This window comes from Eumetopias jubatus, unplaced genomic scaffold (genome assembly GCF_037043125.1).
Source record: "Eumetopias jubatus isolate StellerSeaLion01/CBP00866 unplaced genomic scaffold, mEumJub1_p1.0 scaffold_5, whole genome shotgun sequence".
Taxonomy (NCBI): domain Eukaryota; kingdom Metazoa; phylum Chordata; class Mammalia; order Carnivora; family Otariidae; genus Eumetopias; species Eumetopias jubatus.
Genome location: NW_028274811.1, coordinates 127,584,565 through 127,605,457, shown reverse-complemented (window position 1 = coordinate 127,605,457; position 20,893 = coordinate 127,584,565). Strand labels below are relative to the sequence as shown.

Sequence of the window (20,893 nt, the reverse complement as noted above, 5' to 3'; positions counted from 1 at the left end):
ACCAGCCTCTAGAGACACTGATTTCTACAGAGAGTGTATGTAAAATTTTAGCTCATGAAAGTCCAATATTTCCGTGAGAAAGTTACTGAAGCTGTGACTCAGTTTCTTCATCTGAAAAACGGGAATAATAATACCTACCTGGCAATGCAATTGGTGAGGGTTAAGAGATCGTATGTTGAGCACTCTGCATGGGGTCTGGTATAACGATAAGTGCTTGACAAATGGCAGTTATGATTGTTGTTTTCACCTCTTTACCATGAACTCTAGATGAATTCTAAAGGTCTTGGGGTCGCCCCACCATGCTATGCTTCTATCATTCCAATCTTCTCCCACAGCAGCCAAAAGACACAAATTTTGTAATGCTGGCTCAGTTCTCCTTCCCACACAGACAAACCTTTCCTGAAATAGCCTCTTCTCCTTCAGATTATTCTGTTAACACCACTTCTAATCAGTTCTACACTAAATCCAGACTTTGTGTTACTATTTCCTAAACAATTTCTGTCTTGTCAGTTTAGCATAAAAAATTCTAGATCCCCGCTAGGTCAGCAGGTGGTTCCATGACTTTCCTTTACTGCCACTCTGGACCCGGTTCAAAGATGTTCTGCTCATACAGTAACTACTGAGGTCCTCACAGCTCTATGCTTTCAAGACTATGGATTTTACAAGCTCCTCTCAGCCAAGCTGCAATGTCCTCAAGGACACTTAGGTCCTCTGTGCATTGACCGGTCACTGTTGGCCAGCTCAGCATGTGAAGGAGGAGCCGTAAGACACGCTTGTTGAGGACTCAACCACACAGCAGAAGTGAGAATAAGCACAGTCCGGGGGATTCTGCTTCACACAGCTTGAACATCAGATCCCCAGGGATTCCAGTCTAGGCCCCAACCCCTACATCTTACCCAAGGCCTCCTCGGTCTCTACTCTGAGCAGTAGGCTTGTCAGAGAATGATATTAAAACCTCTAATGAGGTATCTGGCACAGGGTGGTTGTTTAGATGTGGCAAGTTATTACCATTAACCTTTCCCAATGAATACTAGCAGGCCGTTACCCCTAGAAAAGGCTCTTAACGCATGTTTACTAATTAACAGACATGACCGAGGTCAACACTGTTAGGGAGAAAATTTGGGACCAAGTGGCAAAGAGATCATCTCGATCCAGAGAGAGAATCAACTCAGTCATAAAACTGAACCTTGACCTTAGTGACAGAAGTCAAGGGTGTTCACTGCAGCAATTAAAGGTTTATCCAGAGAGAAAAGGACAGATCTTGCACTTACATAATGTTGTTTAGTTTATTCACAGACTCAGTATGCAGTCACTACAAGGAATGAAGTAAACTGTAAAGTTATGACATTCTGCTAATGAATAAAGAAAGCTGTAAGATGGGTGAGGTATGATTTCATTTGTGTGCCAACTAAAACCTGCTGTTAACAATGGTTGCCTCTAAGGAATAAGTTACGCATGGTGCGATAATAATTTATTTTTATTTCATTCTATTATGTACACTTGCATGTGTTTTAAAGAAACATACATTCCTTTTAAAAATAATGTCTTAGCCATCAGACAATTGTGTGACAATTATCACACGGTTTCACCTATTTGTGGAGCAGAAGGAATAGCAGGGAGGACATTAGGAGTAGGAAGGGAACATGAAGGGGGGGAATCGGAGGGAGAGACGAACCATGAGAGACTGTGGACTCCGGGAAACAGACTGAGCGTTTCAGAGGGGAGGCGGGTGGGGAGATGGGTTAGCCCGGTGATGGATATTAAGGAAGGCCACGTATTGCAATGAGCACTGGGTGTTATATGCAAACAAAGAATCATGGATCACTACCAGAAACTAATGATGTAAAGTATGGTGACTAACATAATAAAAAAAAATAATGTCTTGGCTATCCAACAAGAACACTGGAAAGGTCTCCTTTCTCCTATGTAATAACACATCTCCACGAAGAGAGGCCCTCAATTTAGGACTTCTTTTCATTTTGCTTATGTAACACATGACTAATGCATCCTTCAAGGTCAGACAGGTTAGTTCAAGTCTACTTCATGTAAGAAACACAAATTTCTACCGAATCTAAGCACAGTGGTCCATGGAGTCTTAGGAATAATCTAATAAAGAATCTCCTCTGGCCTTTGTCTTCCATGGTGCTTTGGGTATGTCATTAGGTTGGCCTAGGACACGGGCCTCTGCAGAAGGAGACAGGAGTAGCAATAGATGCTCTTAGCTCTCCATGGTCATCATGAGTATCAGAGAGTCTGTCCCAACCTCATGGATTTCAGAACATCCACAGAGTTGAGTATTTTCACTGTCTCAGATTTATTCATCTGCCCTGACACACCCTTTGGATCATAAGATTTTTTTTTCTCTGCCTCTCAAGAGCATTCAAATCCATTTATAATTCAGCTAAGGGAAGAGCCTCAGACTCATTTACTGGTGAACTCTCAGCCTCACACTGATTAATCCTCTCCAAGGAAGCTTAGATAACTGAATGAACTTACTGAATCAAAGGTGGCATTTTCATTTCTGGTGAAACAGGATGGCTCAAGATTTTCAGATAATGATTTTAAAAAGTGGTCATTAGAAGCCAAAGATAAAACTTGGTAAGAAGGGAAAAAGTATTTCTTAGGTAAAGGAAAACTTTTGATGCATTTCACATTTTGTAAATAGATTGTTATTAGAGTTTCACCATTTAAAAAAATCCGGTTTCTACATTCCATTTTCAGGCAGGTCTCCACGGGTATGAGCCCCAAAGCAGTTGGCCAGGGCATCACACTTGGTTGAATGCTCTGTGTCACTGTCTTAAAGCTCTTAATTTTTTTTTTTTTTTTAAAGAGAGTGAGTGGGGGTGGGGAGCAGAGGGAGAGGGAGAGAGAGAGAATCCCAAGCAGGCTCCATGCCCAGCACAGAGCCTGACATGCAGCTGATCTCACAACACTGAGATCATGGCCTGAGCCAAAATCAAGAGCCGGACACCTAACCCACTGAGCCACCCAGGCACCTCTTGAAGCTCTTAATTTTGTACTTGAACTTGTGTCTTATACGTGAAATCTGATGGGACAATGAAGTGTGTGCATGAGCAGAAGACGGGGTGATATGCACATCTGCTGTTCCTTGCCAGATTTTAAGAAATACTAAACCTTAAGCAAAAGGCATAACTTAAGATGTTTTATTGTTGTAACAAGTAATATTTAACTTAAGAAAGAAACTCAGTTTAATGACTAGGCTCAGATCAGCTTGAAGGAAAAAAACATATGAAAACTTCCTTACCAAAAACTCAACCAAAAATCAAGTAATTGCTAAGATCTGTAACTTTTGGCTGGTCTAAACTGATATATTCTTTTACTTTCTGATATGGCAATATTATAATCCCCAAATATATCAAAATATACATTAGCCAAACAGAAGAAGGCATTAAAATTAATATATTCTACAATAACCGTGGAGCTATAAAGACAAGAACAGAGCTAATTCTTTCAAACAAGTTAAACCTATTTCACTGATGTTTTAGGTGAGGCTAAATGTAGTAGTATTTTCTGTTTGCTATATATTTTTATGTTCTGTCTTTTGATTAATATGTTTAAGAACTGTGATTCTACCTTTGGAATTACAACTTAAATTATTTAAGAACAATTTTGTCGTAATGCTTAAATGTTTAGAAACATTTGGTTTTCAAGAATTCAAGACAGATCAGTTTAACAAAGCCAGCATTTGTCATAATGCAAACAGCATTTGGGGCTCTTCTCCCCCCACCAGAGTTCCTTGGCCATGAGATCATCTGTTCTTAAAATAGGAACGTCATCTTAGGTAAAATTCAAAATGTGATGCATGGTTGTTAAGGACACAGGCTTAGCCCAGTGTCTGTTTTACTGGTTAACATTTAGGCTACAGTCAGGCCTGGGCTAATTCCTCCTGGCTCTAGTTGGTAGTCTGAGTTTGGGCAAGTCACTTAAATTCTCTACAGCTATCAGCATATCTGGATAAATTGTATGAAAACCCTACATTTCCCCATATGATTTTCTTGTAGAGACAAAAATCAGGAAAACATGGTTATATAACAGGCTGAGTGGAGGGCCTGGCACAGAGCAAATACTGACCTAAGTCGAATATAAGCTCTTCCCACTATCAGCTAGGAATTAGTTTCACTGGGGCGCCTGGGTGGCTCAGTCGTTAAGCATCTGCCTTCAGATCAGGTCATGATCCCAGGGTCCCGGGATGGAGCCCCGGCTCTCTGCTTAACGGGAAGCCTGCTTCCCCCTCTCCCACTCCCCCTGCTTGTGTTCCCTGTCTCACTGTATCTCTCCCTGTCAAATAAATAAAATCTTAAAAAAAAAAAAGGAATTAGTTTCACTGCAAGTAGCAGAAAATGTTGCTTCCTTGTCCGTAATAGCCAGGACTTTATTTTCCCCCACATGATAGGAAATTCAGAGATAGGAGTTCACCTCCTTCCAGTCTTCCTGCTCAGCCGCTCGGCATGGAGTGTCCACTTTCTGGCTGCAGTGTGACCCCCCACCCCCGGGCAGCAGGAGGGGGAAGGGTGAATGGCAGAAAGGCGAGGCAGTGAAGGACAGCTCGGTTGGTACCATTAAAAACCTTTCCAGAGGCACCTTGGTGGTTCAGTCAGTTAAGCATCCAACTCTTGATTTTGGCTCAGATCATGATCTCAGGGTCTGAGATGGAACCCCGCGTCGGGCTCTGCATGTGCACTGGGCATGGAACCTGCTTAAGATTCTCTCTCTCCCTCTGTGCCCCCCCCTCTAAAAAAAACAAAACAAAAACAAAAAACCCTCCCAGAAGCCTTACCCAGTTGGGCCTCCATCTTTATCTCTTTGGTCAGAATTGGGTCTCCCAGGAAGATGAGTTCGTGAGTCTTTCCATTTCTTTCTTTTATTGTAGAGGACAGTGAGGGCAAAGAGGGTTGGGACTGGCTTTGGGGTGTCTGCAAACATCACCTATTATTATTCCATCATTTTCTCTCTTCTGGCCCCAGATTCCCAATCTGTCAAATGAGTGGCTTCTGGCTAGATCTCCCAGGTTGCTCCCCACACTTACATTCTCTTTAAAGGCTGTTTCTATCAAAACCCCAAGTATTATTGTAATAAACTCTGTGCACACCACCCAGGCCCCCGGGTGTGGGCCTTAGCCCTCCAGCTCGTGGGAGCACTGCCTGCACCAGACCCCAGTTGTTACCCTGGCATAAGAGCTTCCTTTCCCAAGGACACTCACTCCGTCCCTAGGCAGACACACCCCATGACTGGTCAAGCCAGGGCATAAGGCCTGGCTCTCCCACCCTCAACCTGGCAACTCTGAAACTCTGTGCCAGTTGCAGAGCTCCCCCTGGGGTGGGGTACAGCCTCTGCTGAGCGTGCACTGCAGCTCAGCCTCCCCCCTGCACACTCCCTCTGCCTTCCCTCTCCTCTCCTTCCACAGCTGCTGGACTTCCTGCCTGCTAGTGCCGGTCTCCGAGTCTGTTTCCTAGGGAACCCTAACTGCAACAATTCCTGAAAGATGTTCCTGAAGGATCCTATTCCAGGAGGAGCAGAGGTGGTCTGACTTCATGTCAGACCCCCACCTTTGCTGGAAACCTCACTGGCGTCAAGCATTACTAGGGCTTAAATATCTGGAAGCAACAACTAAAAAATTAGCCTAAATGAATTTGGGCTAAATTGGGTGTTCTGAAAAAGATGAAAATCTAAAAAGAGAGATTCCAGGAAAGCGATGACATTGAGACCAGGCCCTGGTCATTTCCTAATAAAAGATGCAGGATATAAACACATTTCTATTAACACAGGCTAATAAAGTCCCTGAGAACCTACATAAATTAGTTTCAATCTATATTTATATCAATGTCTCTGTCATCAGCTTTTTTTAAATTTTATTTTATTATGTTATGTTAATCACCATACATTACATCATTAGTTTTTGATGTAGTGTTCCATGATTCATTGTTTGCGTATAACACCCAGTGCTCCATGCAGAACGTGCCCTCTTTAATACCCATCACCGGGCTAACCCATCCCCCAACCCCCTCCCCTCTAGAACCCTCAGTTTGTTTCTCAGAGTCCATAGTCTCTCATGGTTCATCTCCCCCTCCAATTCCTCCCTCTTCATTTTTCCCTTTCTGGTATCTTTTTTTTTTAACTTATAATGTATTATTTGTTTCAGAAGTACAGATCTGTGATTCAACAGTCTTGCACAATTCACAGTGCTCACCATAGCACATACCCTCCCCAATGTCTATCACCCAGCCACCCCATCCCTCCCACCCCCCACCACTCCAGCAACCCTCTGTTTGTTTCCTGAGATTAAGAATTCCTCTTATCAGTGAGGTCATATGATACATGTCTTTCTCTGATTGACTTATTTCGCTCCGCATAATACACTCTAGTTCCATCCATGTCGTTGCAAATGGCAAGATTTCGTTTTTTAGCTTCTTAGTCAGACTTATGCTTCAATTCCAGCTCTATTATGTAAAATCCTGTCACCTTGAATAAGTTATTGTCTCCTCTGAGACTAAGCTTCTTTACCTCCAAGGATGGGAAGGGGGTAAGTGAGAAAATATAGAGTCACATGCTTATATAAATACTGGCTCAGAAAATGCAGTTGATCATGGCAGCTCTTCACACTGGTACCTACATGGAAGTGATCAAGGGGAGTTTGGATAATTTTTTTTGTCGGGAGTGCTGGAAAAGAAAATGTCTATCTTGGAAAGGAAGTTGATCTAGATTAGCAGTTTTTAAATCTTTTAAGCAGAATAATTACTTTTCTTTTTTCAAACAAGATCTTGCAAATAAAGCAAGGATTTAAAGTCAGGATTTTATTAAGCAAAATTTTGTAAGTTCAAGGATATAATGGCTAAAAATAAGTCAGTGGGATCTAAAGAAATTATTAAGATGAATAGGAAATTTTGAAATCAAGTTATGGATGGCAGTTACAGACTTGATGGCAGCATTTAATTTTTTTCTGTGAGTTTTTTGGTTGCACAGTATTGAAAAATCTTGACTCATACAGGCAAACAGTTTCAAATAAAAACAGTTTAGAGCAACTCAGCCTGCAATCTCAGGATATTTCTCAATTAAATTGTGTTGATGGGAGACTTTTATTCCAAGGTCTGCAGAAAGCCAAATTAATTTGACTGTGTAAGTCAGTGCATTGGTGGTCTTTGGTATGTTAAAATTTGAAATATAATGTTTTTGAGTGTAAGCATTGTTCTTTATTGCACTTTTATTTTTATTTATTATGTTCAATTAGCCAACATATAGTGCATCATTAGTTTCTGATGTAGTGTTCAATGATTCATTAGTTGCATATAACACCCAGTGTTCATCACATCACATGCACTTTTAAAGACTAGTTTAAAAATTTTTTTGAAAAATGAAATTAGAATCAAGCATTTTTGGAAGCCCTGGGATTCCATGGAATACTACAAGATTTCATGGAGATTCTATGCTTATTCCAAATGCTTAAATCTATGATTCTTCTTCTGTCATTGGCTAGTTAGCACATCTGCCAAAGGTCACTCACCAAGACACTTCTCGCTGTCCACTGAGTGGGTTGAAAACCCTGCTGTACGTTTGCTTTATCCTCTGGTGACTTCTAATGATAAGGCTGGGAGGGTAAAGTGCTCCATGCCTGGCACAGAATTAATGCTCCATTCACAGTTGTTAACATGAATGACCTACTTCTCACCACCAGGGGTGCCCAACAACCAAGCAAACAACAACTCCGCAGGTTAGAGTTTAATGAGGGAAATAAATCAGTGTGTTGGTCAAGGTAGTAGCTATCTGGATTAGCAGCTAAGTCACTATGCTTCAGTAATGGCTCCGGAGCCTGCAAGAAAGCCACGAGGATGGAGGAGGGAGGCTTACAGCCCAGGTGGATGGTGAGTTCAGCAGATGACACTCAGCTGAATTCCCTCCTCTGGTTTACACAGCCTCAATACCAGTGACAGATGCAAAACATCCCTCCAAAGTGAGTGAAGTTTATGTCCACTTTTATGACTCATTTCTTTGGTACCTATTGCTCTCTTATGCAATATGTAGGCATACAACAAACTCTTTGTAAATAAATGAAAACCCAAGTCAAATCAGATCTTCTTATTCTAGGTTCGTCTACTGGAGCTGTCAGAGTTCAGATCAAATCCCCACCCTGCATCAGACAGGAGGCGGAGCCCAAACTAAGCCCCTGTCACAACCCTGGGGCAGCTATGCTGTCTTAGTTCTGGAAGGTTGCTCATTCGGGGTCTATAGTACTACTGTCCCAAATAATTCCAACAAAATAAGAGAATGTCCAAAATATAAATATAGATAGTACTGACCAGATGTACCTTTCATCATTAGTTGTGTGTGTGTGTCTGTGTGTGTGTGTATGTGTGTGTGCGTGTGCGCGTGTGTCCACATGAGTATATACATGTGTTCCACTGCATTCAAATGCCTGGGTCAGGAAGCCGAACTGCCCCAATAAACCAAATGACTCACTCCCCTAGAGCATGAATGATGCTCAGCAGTGTGGGAGCAAGGAGCAAACGTTGCCCATGACAACGAAAAGCCATCAGGGTATTTCAGAGATCCAAAATGGCAAAGCACTATTGAGTCTTATTGAGTTTTTCTTTCAAAAACAATTGACTGTATCATTTTTTTAAACAGTCCAAATATGTAATTTTCATTCACACAATTCCTCTTGTGTTCTATCACACTGAAACTTCAGAAACTTAAAGAAAATCATGAAAATTTTGCTTATTCTTTACTCCCTTGACTCAAATTTCCTTAGCTCAGGAAAATCTTTTCTCTTTCATTTTCTACTTGAATAATAACACATTGCACAGATATTTCTGGATGCTAATCTGTACCTAATGGTTAATGACTCTTCTTCAGTTTCAGGAGAGAGGGTGTAACTGGCACTTACACAGGGGAAACATTGTCAAAGCTGCTGTTCCATTCATTCTCCAGCTCGGTTGTGTCCCCATCCCCAGATGTGCCTCCTTTAGATGCTTGGTTTTACTTTTTACACTTCTTATACTGTCCTGTACATACAAAATATTGATTTCTGGCCCAGTGCTGGCTCTCATTTATTTCTGATGAAGACATGCCTACCATCCTGTTTTTCTTGTGCTTTTCCTCCTGTCAACTGGAATGACTGATTCTATTTTGAACGCCTTCCCTGTTCCTTCTTCCAGTAGAAAGACCTCTCATGCTTAACAATCATCAACACTTCCTTAGCAGTCTTCTGTGAAGTGACTCCAAACCTAGAATGACCTTCTCTGAATCTCCGCCAAAATTACAGTCAGTTCACACATTCATCAAGGAGCACTTTGATCAGCAATCCAGTACTGAATTCCTGCTTGCCCCACTGACCTCTCTGCTGCACCTCCGCTGTTCTGAAGTGAGCCGCCATGTTTGATAAATGTCTCTTTCATTTCCCACAGAACTGAGCACCGAGTTTGATAAGTGTCTCTTTTATTTCCCACAGAACCCTTCAACGTGTACTGATCAACCTAACCAGGCCAGCGTTTCCACTTCTTAAATCTAAAACTCCTCCTGGTGCGATTCACTCTCTGTGGAGCTTGGCAGGGCATCCCAGACACCCTGACATAGCAATCTGCTCTCTCGTCATGGCTGTGGCCCGACCTCTGGAATAGACTGTCATAGCTCCTTACCTGGATTAAAAACTGGAAACCAGTGGTAGAATTCGTTCTTGTAGGGAACGGTGTCAAACTCACTGCACTGCATCTGCCGGAAGGTGGGCGTGTCCGGGCGGCAGGGGTGGACGTTGCACAAACGATAGCGCTTCCTTTCCCCGGTGCAGTACTTCCCGCCAAACTTGGGTCTACGCAGGAAACAGACAAGCTGTTCGTTTCGTTTCCTTAAAGGCTACCATTGTTCCTTCAACATTCCTTGCCATCTGGTCATGCCTGTTCTTTGCCAAACCATGCCCTGCTCCACCCTCAAAACTCACCTTTTACCTAAATTCTTCCAATTTTATACAGTTTTTGGCTGTTGCTGTTGCCCACGACCATTCAGTCCCAGGTCTATAGTGGCCTAATTTGAAACAGTGTGTGTATCTTTTCTGCTTGTATATCCTCCCGGCCTCTCAAACTCAAAATATACGCCGAGAAGGGATACATCATTTTCCCTCTGAAATCTGCTCCTTCTCTAATTCCTGTTTAGCAAGGTAAAAGTGGTCAGATTGCAGAAGCCTCCATCCTTTGCCTTCCTTTCACCCCACTGTCCATCAGCTGCCCAGTCATCAGTCATGTCTTTGCATTTGTTTCCTCCTCCTCATTCCCACAATCACCAAACTAGTCTAATCCTCTCTCCTCCTGTCTCCCCTCTGCCCATCTTTGCCCTCATTCAATCTACTGTATGCACAACTGGCTAATTTTTATGATTACCTTAATTACTTTAGTTTCTTGTTTAAAAACCTTTCGTGGCACCCAATGACCACAGAACTGAGTCCAGCCTCTTCAGCTTAACATTCAAGGCCCTCATGATCCTGACTTAATTCATCCTAACAACCGCTTCCTACCAATGCTTTCAGGACCTAGAATAATGCTATATCTCCATTATGAACTCTTCCTGGATTTCTGCCAGGAATAAGCTCTTTCTCCCTTTCAATGACACCTGATTGTACCTACTGGATGCACTTCCTGTACTTATCACTCCAAAACACAGTTCACTGATGATCCAATCCAAGCTCAATGTCATCTATGGTCTCTAAGTCATACTTGGAGTACAGAAGGCTCTTAATAAACATTCAATCAATAAATAAGTTCATCTTATTTTAGAATAATCATTCTCAACCTTTTATTTCCTTTGCAATACACGCCAAGGGCAATAACAACCTTCCCATCAGGATCAATTATTCACTCAAAAAGGGAGGAGGAAATATAGCAGAACTGCTATCACAGAAGAGGAAGAACTCCCTGTCCTTCAAGAAAGCTCCAAGCAATCTATGTATGTCTTCTTGTCTCCACCTCGCTGCATCTGAAATCAGGAATTGTGCCTCCTTTTGCAATGCAGCATAATGGGCTCAAATAGCTTAGGGTTTGAATTCTGCTTTACTTTGTATTATTAGTTAGATGATTTTGAACAAGTTATCTTATTTCTCTGGGCCACAATTTTTTGTATTTGTGAAATGAGCATAATAGTTCTTATCTCACAAGATGGGAGGACTGAACGAGACAATGCATAAAAATTTAGTAGAGTAGCTAACACAGGGTAAGAGCTCAGTAAATGACAGTATTGTTGGATTATTATAAATAATAATCAACAAGTATTTATACAATGTACTCAACATCATTTCCAGGGAGGACAGAGTCCAAAAAAAGGTCAACCCATGCCCTGTGTCTCCTAGAAGCTTATAATCTTGAGGAGAAAAAAAAAATCATCTATATAATAAATAAGAGAAAATTTAAGAGCAATCATGTATCCCTGACTGTAAGTACAATGTGAGTTTGAAGAAGGAAGAGAATAGTGGAAGACAGGCTGATTGGAAAGAACTCATGGAACTGTCCTGGAGAATGGACTTAAAGGATGGATGGAAGTGGCTTCTCGGTGCAAAGGCAGAAAGCATGCAAGTGAGCAGCCTAAATGAAATAATATTCAAAGGCACGGGAAAGTAGGACATCTTCCCAAAGTGCCCAGCTGACAGTGAGAGAGCCAAGATTTAAACCCTTATCTGCCTTAATCCATAGCCTGAGCCCTCATCCACTGTTATATTGCCTGACCATGCAATCTAGGGGGACAGAGACCTCAAATCTTGGCATTCGGGTTCATTTCTGGTTGCAGTTGTACTTCTCACGAGGTTCTGCTGTACTTTGCTCTCCTTGAACACCTATGAGATTTTTCTATATTTCCCTCCCTCCCTTTCTCAATGTGGCTTGAATAGGCTTCTGTTCCTTGAACATAAAAGAGCTTTGACAGGGGCGCCTGGGTGGCTCAGTTGTTAAGCGTCTGCCTTCGGCTCAGGTCATGATCCCAGGGTCCTGGGTTCGAGCCCCGCATCGGGCTCCCTGCCCAGGAAGAAGCCTGCTTCTCCCTCTCTCACTCTCCGAGCTTGTGTTCCCTCTTTCGCTGTGTCTCTCTCTGTCAAATAAATAAAATCTTTAAAAAAAATAAAAAAGAGCTTTGACCAAGGCAGTTCACCTTCACTGACTCCATGTAAAAGGTAGTAAGAATTGTCCATGATATGTGAGGTTAGATCGGTTTTCTATTCATGATGATAGAGTGACACTCTATGACTCAGCACCTCTCCAGTTCATTTCCATCCAACAAACATCACTGAAAGCCTTTTACAAGCCCTGCTGGCTTCTCACTAGACACCTGACCAACATCAAGGGTAGAGTCTCAATGTCAGCTGATCATGCACTGACCTGAATCTATAACCTGAAGCACACAACTGAATCTGAGGCTGTTTTTCCATTGTCATTGTTTTCAACAAACTTAGGCAAACCAGCTACTGAGATCAGACATGGTCACTCACCTGAGAAGACTCTATGACAAACTGTGGTCTCTAAGATGGGTGTTAGAACCATTTTTCTCATGAGGCCAAGTTAGAGATTCATCCTACAGTTCCTCAACAAAGATGTCCCTTTCTGACCACCACAGATTACTGACCATCCTCCTGAGAGGCTGCAGACAGTGGTGGCTGAATACAAAGCACTAACAATAGGTCCCAGAGCAAATCGCCTACATTTCCTGATCTCTAAAATGGAAATCATATTTCTTATCCCATTGAAATAACCCATAAAATGAAGATTTTCTGCAAAAATAAGAAATCCCTGGTTTCTAATTTTTGAAGCCACAGAAATCTTGTATTTAAACAAAAGCAACTTTTATCAAAGAGTAAGATTTAAAAACAATTTCATCCAAATTCCTCAAAGGTACAATTATATGTGTGGTAAACGAGAAAAGATATAATAACTACTATAATACCTACCATTTATCGACAATTTAATGTAGTAGGTATTGTGTTAAACTATATATATTAATTTAATCTTTAGAAGAAATTTGTTATGTACTTTTATTAAATATATATACTGTATGTGTATATATACATGCACACATATATACATATAGTAATATATTTATTAATAAGAAGGAGGAGTAATATTTGGAACTGAGATACTGAGCAGATTGTAATCACATTTATCATTTGCCAATAAAAAAAAAGAGACTCTTACTCTTCAGTACAGACTAATGAAAATCTAAGCAAAAGAAGCTTAACATATTTTCTACTTACCAGAGGCATCATATGTACACTTCTTAAAAATTTTACTTGGGAACTCATATACCAGGAAATAATGAAGTTAAGAATGTCATATATATTTGGGGGGCACTGGGTGCCTCAGTCAGTTAAGCATTTGCCTTCAGCTCAGGTCATGATCCCAGGGTTCTGGGATCAGGCCCCACATCAGGCTCCCTGCTCAGCGGGGAGTCTGCTTCTCCCTCTCCATCTCCCTCTCCCTCTGCTCATGCTCTCTCTCACTCTCTCTCAAATAAATAAATAAAATCTTTTTTCTAAAAAATGAATGTCATATATATTTAGAAAGCAAGAGAATTTAAATTTAATTCATATATAGTATCATTATACAAATTTAAAATAATGAAAAACTAATCTTAAAAAAAAAAAAAAAAAAAAGGGGCGCCCGGGTGGCTCAGTTGGTTAAGCGACTGCCTTCGGCTCGGGTCATGATCCTGGAGTCCCGGGATCGAGTCCCGCATCGGGCTCCCTGCTCAGCAGGGAGTCTGCTTCTCCCTCTGACCCTCTTCCCTCTCGTGCTCTCTCTCTCTCTCATTCTCTCTCGCTCAAATAAATAAATAAAATCTTAAAAAAAATAAAATAAATAAAATAATGAAAAACTTAAGCACTTTGATTAAAAAATTGAAAGCCTCTGTGAAATAAGTGCTATGGAAACTTTAATATGGCTAATATGGAAGCTTAAGGTTCATTAAGATCTTTATCTAAAACATTCAAAATAATTATCCTCAAAAATGTACTATTTTATTAGTTACTTAAGGGAAGAAAATTATTTTTATAAAATTAAACGTTCATTATGATTGAAAGAAAGCTACAGTCTATGAGCAAAATTGAGTATTAAGTAACCTTTCACTGACGGAGTGATGTTATCTAGAAGGATTTCACTGCATAGTCTCCTAAGACCTTTCACATAGATTATACTCTTGCAAATTTGCTTATTTCTCCAAATGACGGCATCAGCTTACTTATCCAAGTTCTAGTAAGCATCCAGTGCCACACCAAAATGAAACAAAACAGAACCATGTTTTTAAGAATCTTCTGGTTCCCTTTAGTCTTTAGGAGCCCACTGAATTTCTCCTAGGAGGCTTGGGCTCACTGGCATCACATTATCCAAGACTGGTCTCCGGCGCTCTTGGAAGGAAGGGAAATAGTTTTGGCCAGACTTACTCAGGATTGTTGCAGAGCCTCTCTGCACTCTGGGCTCCGGCCCCACAGGTCCTGGAACAGTGGGACCAGGGTGACCAGCGGCCCCAGCCCCCAGGAATGCTCTCTGGTTTCTTCCCCACTGTGATACACTTGCCAGCCATACACCACTAGAGAGGGAAGAGGCGGGAGATGCATACGTCATGAAGGTTCCCATAGCAAGGTGAGCCAAGAACCCCAGGAGTCTAAACCCAATTCTCCCGGAGCAAACAGGCTTCCTATGGTCACACAGCATATGAAGAACAAAGAAGGGCTTACAAAAAAATGTCCCCCAAGAGTCTTGGGTTTTAGAATCAGACAATGTCAAGAACCAAAGGGAACTTTATGCTGCCTTGTTGCAGTCAGCCAATTCGGTGCAGTTGGCAGAAGGCATGCCAGAAGGTCAATTCACACACCGCTTCCTTCACTGAGACAGTCTTGCTATGACATGCACGGCGGCTCAGTCTGTTTAGTTAACACAGTTGTTTTGTAATGTAATTGATTTACTTTTTGCTGCAAGCTCCTTATCTTGCTGCAGACCATAAACAAACATTTTGCAGACTGACACTGAGATAACATTTCTCTGTAGCCTCTATGTACGGTATCTCATGTCTGCAGCAGATACCTCATCCTCTTGCAGAAAGTCCACTCATTGCCAAAAAACACTAGTTGAAGTTCTTTCTAATATCAAGAACAATTTTTGCTTCCCTGTTAACTCTATCCGTTGTTTGCAGTTCTAGCTGTGGCTCAGAAAAAATTCCGTCCTCTCTCTTCAAGGCCATCCTCCCACAACTGTCAGTTTAGGAAGGCGAACATACAAAAAAGAAAGAAAAGAAAATGCAACTTGGTTGTTTGAGGATTTGGGCATGTTTTCTCTGCTGGCCTCCTTTTCCTCATTATTTCTGGTCACTGTGTTTTGTGACCAAGTTCTATAATCTTGGTGATAGATCATGCCACTCGTAAGCTGCATAAAAATACACATTAAATGTCTGGATCTTAGGCTCACAACAAACTCAACTGGTCTTGTTGAGCAGCACACATGACCCTGCTCTCAAGCTGTCTGCAGGATTTCTATCATCTGAATTCTTGGGTGTCTGGCTTTCCTCCTCAGTTAAATGGGCAGAATTTCAAGAAGTGTAGTCCAATCAGATGATGAGAGCGAAGATAACAAGTGGCTCAAATGCAGCATCTTTGGAAGGCAGAAGCCACTGGCTTGCCTTTTCAGTTTTTAACATGGAGGGGGGAAGAAGTCAAAATGAAGGGTGATAATAAGCTCAGCAGATGTTATTGGCCATAAATTCTGCAGATGTTCATCAAGAAAAGATGGGACGGATGTTTTGCAAGTGAAGTGTGGGACTGGGCCTCAGCCCTCTCTCCTTCACTGTTTCCAATGAAACCTCAAAAGGCGTCATGGAAATAGAATCCTTCTCCCTGGCTAGTCTGATTGTGTGACCTCCATTCACCCAGACAGCTGCTTTCCAGGGCCCTCTCCCCATTCCTCCCAAGAACCCTGGGCCCACCCCCCCACCTTCCTTCCTCAGCCCGACACGTCACCTTCTTCTCACCACATCGTGTCCCATCTGCAGCGGCATCCAGCTTAGAGCGACAAAAGCCTTTCACTGAGCACCACAGGGTCTGACAGACATTCTGGAAAAGAAGTGTGAAACTGTACTCTTTGGGATTTTCAACACTTGCACAAAAGCATTTCTACAGGGATGGTGAAATATACACTTGGTCACCCACAGACTCACAATGATGCTGCTGTTGGCAGTGAGCAAGAGTGAGAAGAAGGGCTCATTTGAGAACTCTCGATTCAAACTTAATTTGGGCTTTGTCATCATTCATACACAGTGGTACGGTTTACTAAGCGATAAGAAAATAGGAGATAAAACACATTTCCTAGGAATGGAGACTAATTTCTATATACGTGACACAGCATCACTGACCTCAGACAGGGTAACTGGTGACAGCAACCATCAAGGGCCAAAGCAAACTCTGCACGAAGGACTCTGATTACAAACAGTTGGGTGGTTATAACTTGAGCCTGCTCACTGAAGGAAATGGAAACTATTCGACTTAGACAGCCTAAGCTTATTTACTTATGACTCAGAGTAGCCAGCTTGTTTTATCTGCCAGGGAGTGAAACGGGTCTTCCCTATTGTTTCTCCTCCTACAGTAGGAACAAGGGAAAGTTGATAAGATTCTTAACATATCATCAGAAATGGCTCCGCTGCTCCTATCCACCTTTTAGTCTTTCTTCTATCCACCCATCATCCATCATTCCATCTATTTAACTATGCTCTAGATTCAGTGTTTTTTAAAATAAGAATTCATATTTTTACACAATTTTAAAGAATTCTCAATCTTGATCTAAGTTTTGCCTCTCCCTGATTACCGCTGTTCTCTCCTGGAACTCTTAACTGTTGGTCATAAGCCTTCCCATTCTGTCCTTCACATCTCAACTTCACTTTTATATTTTGAACTGTCCACTTTCTTGTATATAGAAGTTGAAAAAGTCTGGATTTCCATCATGCAGCTCTGGGAAATACTCAAGTGAAATGGGAGGTAATTTTCTCAACTCTAAATTCCAGCTGATTGATTTTCTCTTCAACTGTGTCAAGTCTGCTGTCTAACCCAAACACTGAATTTAAAATCAGTGACCATATTTTTCATTTCTAGAGGCTGTAACTATTTTTCATATCTACCTTACAAATATCTTCTAGTGTATTTTTCCTTTTCTCAAATGTAACTCTTCTTTTATGCATTCATTTTATTATCCTTACCTAAAATATTCACTTATCCTAAGTCATTGAGGGTTTATCTCTCCTCACTTAGCTGTAGATTGTTTTAAATTTTGAATTAGAAGACAAATGATGAATTCATCTAATCAGAAGCTTTATCTATTGGAGATTTTTCTGCATCTTAGCTGAGCATTGGTTTCTCCAAGGCAGGTTTTTAATCTTTGTTTCTACCAGGTGTCCCATGGTTTTACCAGGTCAGAAATATGTTTATCTTAAATTTTTTTTGGCATAAGCGTTCTCTGTTTCAGGATTTCTTTTCCTTTAGTGTCTACAGTTCTTGGTTTACGCCACTTCAAAGAATGAAGAGGAAGATCAGACGAAGAGTGGTGGACAGCGGAACAAAGTTTATTGGGGATAGTACAAAGCTCCCGAAGAGGGAGGGGACCTGAGAGGTTGCCATTTTGGTGTTTAAATCTAAGGGTTTTTATGAGATTGTTGGCAGGCTGTCTTCATCTGATTAACCCTCCATGCGCCTGTCACCCAATCAGGTTTTTGTCTACATGCTCATCTACCTCTCAGGTAGTTGTTCACGTGGGAAAGGGTAGAGGTCTCCTTTCAGGATGGTGGAGATTAACATGGGGTCTTTTTCCTTTTAATGGCAGTTTCCCCTGGGGGAGGAGGGTGGGCCTTGCCCCTGTCTGCCTTTCTTCCGACTATTACATTACAACCACACGAGAGTATAAATTTGAACTCAAAATCAGTGAGGCTGGCCTGTGGTTAAGTATTTGTTAGTGAGAAAGTTATCTACCAGCATCCCTCCCCTTCAAAACCCAAGCTGAGATAAAAGATGCTTCTCTGCCATCTTTACCTTTGTTGCCAATGAGTTCTTCTAGCCCCCCTCTCCTCAAGTCCCCCAGCTTCGTGTAAGGGTCTCACTTTTAACTCCCTGCCTTGCTCCAGGGGCGCATGTCATCATTTGTTGCCACTGGATGTTAAAATTAAGGTGCTCTGGTTTTCTCCCCGTCAGCCTCAACATGCTTATCACTCCCTTCTTTTAAGTTTTCCCCCCCCTGAGGATTTTTTTTAAATTTTCTTATAATTTCATTATGCATTTATAAAGTACTAGGTAAAGGGTACGCAAACACTCTCTGTACTGTTTTTCCAACGTTTTTTGAGTTGTAAACTGTTTCAAGATAAAAAAAAGGTTTTAACAAAGAAGGTTAATATTGTATTCTCTGGTATTTTAGGTTTTTTTTTTTCTTTACTGAAAAGAATTAGGTTATCTTGGCTGCAATATGCAGGAATCTGAAGTCTTCACTCATTTATCTCAAGTCTTCGTTCTACTTATCTATGTGCCAGGTGCTGAATGTCAGGAATGAAAGGTTCCCTCAGAGTGAGGTGAGGGCACAGATAAATAGAAAGCAACTATAATATCATCTAATAAAGTCTTTGTCCAAGAAAACACAGAATAGAATGCAAAATGATGTTTAAGCTGAGCTCCAAATGATGAATAGGAGGGATGGTGCAGAGGAACCAGAGCATACAGAGCTCAGGAGGTGGTGGAGAACCCACAGGACTTTTAGGGATTGAGGCTGTTCAGTACAGGGATAAACACAGAGCATGAAACAGTAATTGACCAGAGGTAATCAGGGTGATCTGTTTCCAGTAAACCACAGAATATCCTGGAAAATCCTTACCTTTGTAAAACATCTAAAATTGTGGATAGAAATATTTTAAATGCATTCCTGAGTTGGCAAGAAAGTAAGAGAAATCCTCAGAGGCTAAAAAGGGAGGAAAAATGTTGGAGATCTAGAGATACAAACCTGGTCCCTTAGACTTCAGTTTTAATGGTCACCTGACCACTGGAGACAACGACCTGGGCCTGAGTAGCATGGAAAGTTGGACTGGAGACCTCATAAAGACCGTAACCCCAAAGGACTAGCCCTTGTGTGAAAGGGTGAACTAAGAGAAACCTGGGGACACAGCTGGGAAACGTGTCTGTTTTGATTTTAACTCTAGAAGGCGTGGTAAGTGTTACCCCGAGAGTTTGTACCCATGTTGGCCCTCACACAAGTCTTGTAGTCAAACAACATCTAACCAATAATTTGTTTTAACTGACTCCAAATTCTCTCTGGAAGAATGTGCCAGCCATCTCAGCCTTAAAGTAACTTGGTAGGAAGTTTCACAACCATGAGTTTACAATAAAAACAAAAATCAAGACAAGGAAATAATCTGTAATAAGAGAGACCTACAAAAAAATCCCAAATAGGAGAAACAGAGCCACATAGACTTAGGATTCTGGAATTATGCAACATAAATTGCAAAATAAATGTCTCAAATATAAATAAAAAATAACAGATCATATTGAAAGTTTGAATTAGAAACAAGAAACCATAACAGAGAAAAATTAGAAAAATAACCAAATAGATTGTCAAAAGTAAAAAATAAATAAATAAATAAATAAACAAATAAGATTAAGAAGTCAACAGACAGCTTAAATAGAGGAGTACGTATACCTGAAGAGAGATCTAGTGAGTCAAAAGATAAATAAATTACACAAAACGCAGAAATATAAAGGGACAAAAAATATGAAGGCGAGGTCCCAAGATATGGAAGATTAGTGATAAAGACCAACATACATGCAGGTAGAATTCTGGGTTACAGAATGGAGGATTAAAACAATATTTTAAGAGATAAGGCCGGAGAACAAGAGATGGGATGAATCCTGAGGCACCTTTTAAGCCATTTTAGAGAATGTAAACTTGATCGTAGGGAATGGGGTGACTGAAGTATTTTAATCAGAGAGGAACACAATCCAATTTCCATTTACAATGTCACTTTGGCTGCATTTGGGGGATGGATCAGAGTTGAGAGAAGTAGTCAAACTCCAGGAAAGGAGAGCAGTGGGAGAACTACTGCAGTCACCTAGGACTTGGATTTGAGAGATATTCAGGAGGTAGAATTGGCATAACTGGGGAACCAGTTAGGAGCGAGGGGTCAGGAGTTTTTGCACCAACTTGACCTTCTCTATTAAGTCTCGCTTGTTGTGTTTAAGCACAGTTACTCACTGCCTCCTCAAAAGGTCTTTCTACATGTCTTTTTGTGTATTGATCTCACTGTATTGAAATTGTTCTGTCTGCCTCCTCCACCAGAGCACAAGCTCCTCAAGGTCAGACAACTTATCTTATTAATTTCTGAGGGCTAATCTTTTTCATCTCACTCCGTACATGGCACTGAATCTGGGAGGGGTTCAATGAGTCTTGCCTCGCCCATGTCTATGTGTTAACACTGGCACCTTCACTCTGAAAGTGATGCGTTCAGAGAATAGGCCAGACTCAGATCACAAAGGAATGCCACACAAAGGAGTTGGGACTTCATCCTGTGGTCTGTGGACCCTAAGAGCGGAGCAGAGCCATGGTTAGATCTGTGTTGTTTTGAAGTAACCTGAGCAACAATTTGAATGGGGGGAGACTAGGTAATTACAATCGCAAGGAGAGAAAATGAGAGACTGAATCAAGACAGTACAGTGGGAATGAAGACAACAGGGCAGAGCCACAAACTCTTTGGGAGGTTAAATGTCAGGGCTTGACTTAACATTTGGGTGCTGAGGGGTGCCTGGGTGACTCAGTCGGTTAGGCATCTGACTCTTGATTTCAGCTCGGGCCGTGATCTCAGGGTGGTGGAATTGAGCCCTGCATTGGGCTCCGTGCTCAGCAGA

The 20,893-nt window shown here is 41.4% G+C and overlaps 1 protein-coding gene across 2 annotated transcripts in view; it reads right to left on the bottom strand.

Moving 5' to 3' along the window:
- ADAMTS12 (ADAM metallopeptidase with thrombospondin type 1 motif 12) overlaps window positions 1–20,893 on the bottom strand; it is a 297,496-nt gene that overhangs the window by 76,034 nt on the left and 200,569 nt on the right. For both annotated transcript variants that reach the window (XM_028098089.2, XM_088023716.1), the window contains exons 10-12: window positions 15,989–16,081; window positions 14,420–14,565; window positions 9,651–9,820 (exon numbers count right to left, since the gene is read on the bottom strand). In XM_028098089.2, the coding sequence (XP_027953890.1) occupies window positions 9,651–9,820; window positions 14,420–14,565; window positions 15,989–16,081 (409 nt within the window). The remainder of the gene's footprint in view (window positions 1–9,650; window positions 9,821–14,419; window positions 14,566–15,988; window positions 16,082–20,893) is intronic.